General features: G+C 35.7%; 1 protein-coding gene across 1 annotated transcript; it reads right to left on the bottom strand.

Moving 5' to 3' along the window:
* Nucleotides 1–258: 258 nt before the first annotated feature.
* Nucleotides 259–2652, bottom strand: LOC105781163 (organic cation/carnitine transporter 4). Its single transcript, XM_012605721.2, has 2 exons — nucleotides 2205–2652; nucleotides 259–1725 (listed from the first exon to the last, which is right to left on the bottom strand). Exons 1-2 carry the CDS (start codon nucleotides 2650–2652, stop codon nucleotides 563–565), a joined length of 1611 nt encoding a protein of 536 aa, XP_012461175.1. The 3' UTR covers nucleotides 259–562.
* Between the last annotated feature and the right edge of the window lie 6146 nt (nucleotides 2653–8798).

Genomic DNA, 8798 nt, shown 5'->3' with positions numbered 1-8798 from the left:
TTTTTCTCGTCTTAACTAATCTTTATGAGTCTTCAATATACAAGAATAAGGGCTTGTTTAATTATAGGTAATGTTAATCTCTAATTTTTTTAATCCACACAAAATTTTCAATAAAGTATTTATTCAGTAGGGACCTTATCATCAAACTCCTTAAAGATCAAATCTCCTTTTTATGGGAATTTCGATTATATTAAAAGACAAAATCCAATGCTTTCTTAGCTTAATTCTTACACATAGACTATTCACTAATGAGCTACTAAAAATTGAATCCTTTGAATTACTTTTCTCGGACTTTCAGGTCTCTATTGAGAATTTGCGTTATGTGGTTATTTCAGAATTTGAATAGCTATTTGAACGATGACAAGAAACAAATTTTTGGACTCCATTCGGTCCGGTCAAACCCTAATCGCAAACAACAAACAAATGACTCAACTGTTTAGGCCTTAATTTCTCTATTTCTGCATCTTATTTCTGTTGCATATGTTACCAGTTGTTCAATGCTAAAAAATGTCGTGAAGTTGACCATCTGTGGCAATGGTACAAAGGTATGGTAAATATGGCTTCAAGTAATTCTCCAGTCAGCCTCCCCTTCTTCAATCCCCCTCATGGTGTCATACAATGGCTTGTTCAGTGTCTCTGGCAAGTAATATGCAAGCATCCCACCAACCAATCCACATATCCCGAACACCAAAAACGGAAGAACACCGCCCAAAACCACCACAAATGGTGCCAAAATAGCCCCCATTTGGGCCGCCTGAGTTGCACTTCCAAGGGCTGCATTTCTCACCACTGTTGGAAAAAGCTCAGCTGTATAAATGAACAACAGATTGTAAGTTCCAGCCATCCCAAATATCCCCAAAACCCCACAGCCCATTTTGATTACTTCCCACATCCTAACACTCCCCACTACACACCCCGTTAAACAAAATATTGCGCTGAACCATTGTGTCCCAATTGCCAATGGCTTCCTCCCAAATCTATCCAATAAAACTGCTGTTATCGTGAATGCTGGCATTTCAGCCACTGCATTAAGAAGGACACTTAAGTGAATATTTGTCTCAAGGTTGACAACATTCAAGCTAAGGCCATAGTACACAACTGAGCAAGTGAAGCTGATTCCGATTGCAAGAAATAGTCGAATGCAAGTGACCGGTGATCGGATTACATCTACTATGGAACCAGAGACAGCTTCCTTGGAGCTACTCTGGTTATCATTTGAAGCATCATTAGCTTCATCATCCAGTGCTAGGATAACCCCCTCAGGGAGATTATTGCCATTAGATTTGGCTATGGCTTGCATGATTTTCATCGCTTTATTTATTTTCCCTCGAACAAGGTACCATCGCGGGGACTCAGAGATGAATGGAATAACTAGAAAAAGGAAAAGGATAGAGGGGACAGAGGAGGCGACATAAAGAGCACGCCATGTAGGGAAAATGTAAGCAATGCCTGAAAGTAAGGCAATACCGGTTGAAAAGAAATAGAATGTGGACATTCCAGCCACACCACGCTTGGTTGGACCAACTGGTTCGGTGGCTAATACAAATGAGCAAAGGCCAACCCCACCGGTGCTGAACCCTGTTAGGAACCTGAGAAGCAAATACGTAAAGTAGTCTGGGGCTATTGATGTGAGGCAACCAAAGATGGCATTTAAGATACAAACTGTCTTCAAGGAACCCTTTCTTCCAAGGCTTGAGTCTGATAGATGACCAAATACTCCTGCACCTGAAAAAAATAATTGTGTAGAAAAATTTAGTTTTAGCCATGAATTCAAGCATTCACCATGTTCATGAACGTGTGATTCTTTGCATTCAAAAGGAAGATTGAAAATGTATAGTAGAACCCAGACACATTATCAACATCAAGAATACGATCTTCATGTCTGAACTTTAGCTTTCAACTTGATCATCAACTTCCTTTTTCTTTCTTTGAAAATATTTCTATTATCTGTAATTGCTCGATCAGATAACAGTCTGAAAAGAAATGCTTATTTTTTCCCATGAAATTTCGGGTCCACAAATGCATTTATTGCGCCATGTAGATATGGTTTCCATGCCAGAAAAAACTAACATGTTATGTTCCTAAAACTACATTAGTGTAACGTTAATAACCTAACAATTTATGTATTAATATTGTTATTTTCCGTATCGTGTTTAATTTACGGGTTTTGGAATAAAGAGAAAGATAAGGTGAAAACAAGTTACCAATCATGCAGCCAGCGAAAAACAAGGCTTGAACAAGCCCAACCTTATACTTCTCCCTGCAAACCAATCCCCACTGAGCCACGGTGGAGCTTCCCGGACCACCCTCCCATTCCCAAGACCCTGGTTCAAGCCCACAAACACTTTCAGCCTTCTCATCACACCATGATCCTGACCCTTCCACGCACCGCCAACCAGGTTCCTGGTCCGCAAATATCATAACCATGGTGTGGAAAGCTTCCAACGCCCATGCCAGGCTCGTTAAAACAAAGTGTCTCAATTGCCATGACCCGAATTCTCCGCAATACACATCTAGCATGTCGTCTATGCAAAGCTTCTCGGATTCGGATTCGGGTATAGCCTCCCAATTGGGTTCCTTGGTCGGAAGGAGTAAAGATGAATCTAAGGAGAAGCCATGGCTACAGGTTTCTGATCCTCCCGCGGTAGCCATAGCTCTGTTTTTATTTTTTTGCAGTTTTTTTTTTGGGTGTAAATTAATGTTTTTTATTCAACGTAGGAACTAGGATCCCATTTACACAGATGTATGTATATATAGGGGAAAGTTCCATTTCCATATGTTTTGGGTTATGACTTGGTGTGATGATTTGTGAACTCGACACGTGGATGGATAACTAACCATTGATTTGAGATTTTCGTATATTTTTATCCTTGATAATAAAAGCGTCAGTCTGATACTCATTTGAAGGAAAAAAAGGAGCTTGATTTGAAGGAAAAAAAAAGTAATCTGAAATTTTTATTATTCAGAAAAAAGTGTATTCAAGAGCTAACTAATAGTTGGGTACATAGCATCAGCTCCAACAATTCCAGAGGTTGATTACTCATTACAGACATAAGCAGATAAAAAACATAGTCAAAAGGATTAGCTGACTGCTACATTAATTTAAAATGAAATTCGGTCAAAAAAACAGTGTTCTTTTTTCGGACCATGAAAGTTTATCTTAATCAAAGAAAATCCGGTTTAATTAGCTTTTAATTGGTTCATTTGGTAGATAAATTACAGTTTGATCCTGTTTACGAGTCAACAAATAATTTACATTATTTTGAATCAATATATTAATTCAATTCAATCAATCTGATTATAATTTAATTCATACAAAATTGTTTACACCTATATCATCCTTAAAACCCATAATCTAACCTAAATACTAGTGACACTCAGAGATATGTTGTTTCCCAATCTGGCCATCACATTCACATACTGATTCCCTTCCCTGACAACATGTTTCAGGATCTTGTTCTCAAATCCAATTAAGAGAAACTTGAATTCATAGATGAGAATACACTAGATAATTAGCAACTTAAATTGCTATCAAGAGTGATAACCACGGTGGAATAAGTTTTGACTTCCAATTTTTCCTTATGGCTAATTAGAGGCCGTCCCTTAAAGCTTCTAATTAAGTATGAACACTAGTGGTATTCCAGATATGTTGGTAGTATTGGATATGTTGGGGATAAACTCTTGTAAGCAACAAATAAGAGAAATAACGAAAACATTGAAGAGATCAAACATAAAAAATTTACGTAAAAAACCCCTTCCGAAGAGGATAAAAATCACAGGCAAAGATAGTTTCACAAATTTGGCAAAAACGAAGAGTACAAAGATGAAGATAAAAACTAAACCCTGAAAACCCGAAAAAGAACCCTCAAAACTTAAACAAAAAATTCCCTAAAAGCTTGAAAATGTTAATACCTAAATGTGTTATAGGTTCTAGGGTTGTAGATGGCCTATTTATAGTCTAAATTTACAGGTCAAATAATATTAAAATAATCTACACTAATTAGAGTTTAAGTGGGAAACTAAAACAATGTTTAACTGAAAGAAGTAAAACAGAGAAAATTGAGGAACACGTTGCCTCGTTGTTACGTGGCTTTCTTCTCGTTGCGACAAAGTATGGTTGCGTCGTCGGGAAGAAGCTTATTTTCTTATTGAGACATCGGCTACTTGTCGGGAAGAAGAGCTCCTCCTTGTTGCGACATCACATACTGTTTATGCTGAAATGCGAGGCATACTCTACAAATCTTCACCTTGACTCGTATTTTCACAATGCCTTCTTTTCCAAAGCTCGCCACGGGCCTATCTTGAACTTTGCAGGATATTAACTGAGTCCAAGTTGTGCTTGGACTTTGAAACTGAAAGACTTCTAGACTTTGACTTGTGTACTGCCAAATCAAACCTGACTCGGGTCTTCTTTCCATGAACGTGGTGCTTTGTTTTTCTAAAACTTGTACCCAATAAAGAACTTCTCAAAACGATCATACCTTTTTCCCTCCTATGACCAAGTTGCCTCTGCTTCAAACGAGTTAACTCTGACTCCTTAACAAACGAGGGACATGCTATTTCACCAATCACTTTCGATTCTTGCAGAACATAAAGACTGCCAATCTTTCTACCTTTCATCAAAATGAGAGTCCCATGTAATACCTTAATACTGCTTCGCTCGATGTTAATTTTACAACCAATCAAGTCTAAATTTCCCAAGGAGATGAGATTTGTCTTTAAATCAGGCACATGCTTGACATCTCATAGTGTCCTAATTGTCTTACGGTGCATCCTTATCTGAACGGTACCAGCATCATCATGTGGAGAACTAGTCACTGTTGGGACACATATGGAAAGAACACCCCGAGTCTAGGATCCACTCGGACGTAAGTTTGGAACTTTCACTTGTTGACACCAACAAGAAATCATCACCCTTATCGTTCGCCAAATTAGCATCAACTAATTCTTTCTCGTTGCTCTCAGCAACCCTCTTATTTTGTAGTTTGCAACAATCTGCCTTGACGTGACCTAACTTCTTATAATAGCAACATCTCTTGTCTTGATTCCTTGATGCTAACAAAATTGAGGCTTGCCTATCTAACTTGCTATCCGAACCAAACTCATTGTCAAGTTTTTCTTTTCTCAACAAATAACCCTTCACATATTTTAAAGAGAGTTTATCTCTGTCATAAATTAGGGTCTCCTTGAAAGACTTGTATGAAAGGGATAAAGAACACAATAATAGCATAGTTTGATCTTCATCGTCAATATGAACCTCAACATTCTTTAAATCATTTAAAAGAGTAATAAATTGAATGATGTGGTATCTAAGATGCTCACCTTCATCCATGCAAAACATGTATAGTAGTGATTTGTCGTAATACGGTGTAGCAGATTAAACTAGTTTTCGCACTTGAGGAGCTTGAATATAATCACTTTTATTATGTTTTAGTCGAGTTTTTTATAGTTTAGTTTACATTCAAGAAAAAGTGTATTTTGAGTCTTTTTTTGACCTTAGGGGCCAAATGAGGCTTAAAGGTGAGCTAACGTATTTAGTGAGTGTGCAGGAGACTATACAAGGGCATATGAACTCAATACTGGTCGCTGTGTTGCAACACGGGGAATTTGAGGTCGCAACATAGGTAGTAGAATGTAAGAATTGCCATATTGCCCTTGGTGTCGCGACATAACCATGGATGTCGCGACACACCCTTGAAGTTACCATGAAGCTGAGCATACTATCTTCAATGTCGTGACACAGACAATAGGGTGTCACGATATTGACCTTATACAAAAAATACTTACAAGCCAATAAGATTTTAGTTCGCACAATCAGAAGTTAAACACGATAACGTCAGCTGACCTAGTGTTGAGGACGACGACAACCCTAACTTTATAAATAAGCTCTTAAACACTTGTTAAAGGACAACTTTTGATATTCTAACATTTTCTTTGTAAATTTAATCTTTAGTTCTTCCTTTTTTTTAGGCTTTAGGTTTATTTCAGTTCTTTCCTATTTTGTGTTATTCGGAGAAGTTGATTTATAAATTCGAACTAAATCTTGTGGATTCTGTGCTTATATCAATCAATAAAATTTAGGATTCTCTAAACCTTACTATTGATTTATTCTTTATGCATATATTCTTTGTCAAGTTTATTGTGTTTATGAGATCTATGAGGAACTAATCCTCTTATGGAGGATTAGTGAGTGAAGGTGTGATTAACTTATTACTATGTAGGGTTTTCTTAACGGATCAGCTGTTTGGGAGAGGAAGAACTTAAAAACCGTAGGCCTGACGACCCTAATAAGTCATTTAGGTGGGAATTAACCCAAAATTGGTATGACCTATCCATGAACACCTTTACCCTAAATCGGTGGAGAGATAAGTTGTGACACCCCAAACTTGACCGGGATGGGCCAGCCCGAATTTGAAGCGTTACATTAGCTACCTAAGTGACTCTCCAGCTAACAACCTCTCAAGATACACCCCGACCTTATAACACCTTAATATTATCCATTTATTAGTTATTTATTAATGCGGAAGCAATTTTTGGACCAATTTTAAACTTTTCATAAGTAATTTAACGTAAGGGCATTTTTGTCATTTTACCACCTATAGTTAAACTAACCTAAATTTAGATTTATACATTTACCAACCATCTTTTAGTCAATTTATGTAAGCCCAAAGATTTCAGAATTTAAGTTTTATCATTAAAGACTAAATCGTAACAATTTCAAACTATCGATTATATACCCGAACATTAAATTGAGTTCATATCTAACAAAATTTATCAATTAGAAGTCTAATCCTAAAATTTTATCAAGTTTCCTTATCATTTAAGGCTGTATTTAGACTTATCAAGTTAAGGACTAATCTATAATTTAAACGGACTAGAGAACCAATTTAAAAAGACCAGAATTCTAACCCCCAACAGTCCATTGCAGTTTTTTATGCGAAAAATTTGACTTTAAACCCGATTTTGAGTATTTTAATGGCCAATTAAACCCGATTTAGCTACAATTAAATATCATACATATTCATACACCTTCAATTGAATTTATTAACACCGGTTAATTCAAACATTCAATTTCATGCATATCACCCACCAGTTAATTAAAACAAGTGGTGTACATTAGTTGCTAGTGAACCACTCCATGGAAGCTTCATTTAAACAATAGTTAGTGTAAACATCATGCCTTATACACCGTGTTATCAAGCAACAATATACCATAAATTATTCAATAATCAAACTCAAACATGCATATATAATATTATAAAACCATCCAAAATAAAAAATGTCCAATGTCCAAGTCCAATTACAACCAAAATTAAACTAAGTCTTAAAAGTTCCACAATGCCCAATTAACATATCTAAAATGTGTAACTAAATCTCTACCAAGCCTTAATCTCTTGGAACTCTCTTGCTCAGCTCCTCAGCTCCTCAATCTCGTCGGTTAACTGCACGAATGTGTGGGTGTGAGCTTAAAAAGCTCAGTGAATGTTAATAAAACGACTAGTAAATTAGCACCCAAATTATGCTTAAATCGAAACCAATCAAATAAAAATTTTTAGTTACAATATCAATCCATAATAGTTCAATGTCATATGCTCAACCATATATAAAAAAAAATCATAATTAATCATGGCATATAATCTTCAATTTAGCATATAACATTTCATACATTTATATTGGCATATATAATCATGGCTTAATTAGGTGATCATACATCAGATAAACGGATCTCCTTACTCCCAATCAGAATCATAATTAGTCTTAGATTGAGCGAGAGGCCTCACGCTCCCTTATATCTCCTCAAATCAGTCCTGTTGAGTGGAGACACAAGCTTAACACTCCCTTATCTACTCCAAATCAGTCTACCTAGAGCCTCATTGCTCTCAAATAACATATCAATATGATGAATATTCACAAATCCTATGGCATGCCAACTATATCCAATGATACACCATGCTATAATGCCAATATAATCAATCATTCATAATATAATTTCAGTCAATAATGTGCTCAATTTAAAGTGCCAAAATGCATATGTGAATCATGTAACATAACCATTTTAACATCAAATTAAATCTAGCATACCAATTACCTATTATCAATGTTCATTTATCAATTGAAATATCGACATACCATGAACCAAAAACCCCAACATTCTTGCTTAGCTCACCATTATAATCAATCAATTCAAGCACATAAAATCACTAGATGCTCACTTACCAACACTTAACAAAAATTTCATCACTTAAACATATATAAATAATCTTACAAAATTAACCAACCAAAAATCAATTAAATATTTGCAATCAGTAATTAATCATCCAATTAAGCATAAGTGAGGGTCATTTACTAAATCGCCCTTTAATAACACTCACCACACAACTAACTCAACCACAGCCAAGTGATCAACCAAGCAAATCTAAGCTTCAATTTCGATTAGCTTGATCCTTTTCAAGATTCAGAGCTTCAACAGAGATAAAATAGATATTACCACCTTTCAAAAGATATAATAAACACAAATTTTCATCAACTAGGCTACACGAAATTCTCACTCAAAGTTACCTTATCGGATTTGTATCATCAAGTCGAAAACTCGATTCCTCACAAAATCGATCACTCCAGCCCTCCTAATCACTTCCAAACATCAATACTAGACCAAATAAACATATAATAAGCATCAATTTCACATTTAAATCAATTTCACAAAAATCCAAAAAATCGGTTCATGAAGATTATGGAATTCGAATTTCTTTAAATTACCTTACAAAACATGTTTAATCTTGATAAATAAGATTAAAAAC

This window comes from Gossypium raimondii, chromosome 13 (genome assembly GCF_025698545.1).
Source record: "Gossypium raimondii isolate GPD5lz chromosome 13, ASM2569854v1, whole genome shotgun sequence".
Lineage (NCBI taxonomy): Eukaryota > Viridiplantae > Streptophyta > Magnoliopsida > Malvales > Malvaceae > Gossypium > Gossypium raimondii.
Note: the sequence above shows the minus strand (reverse complement) of the source record. Positions and strands in the feature narration are given on the sequence as shown.

Excerpts from the sequence above, each read along its gene's own strand:
- LOC105781163 (XM_012605721.2), bottom strand. The coding sequence starts at position 2,652 with ATGGCTACCGCGGGAGGATCAGAAACCTGTAGCCATGGCTTCTCCTTA. Across the intron at positions 1,726-2,204 it reads TTTCGCTGGCTGCATGATTG|GTGCAGGAGTATTTGGTCAT; the intron begins GTAACTTGTTTT and ends TATTTTTTTCAG.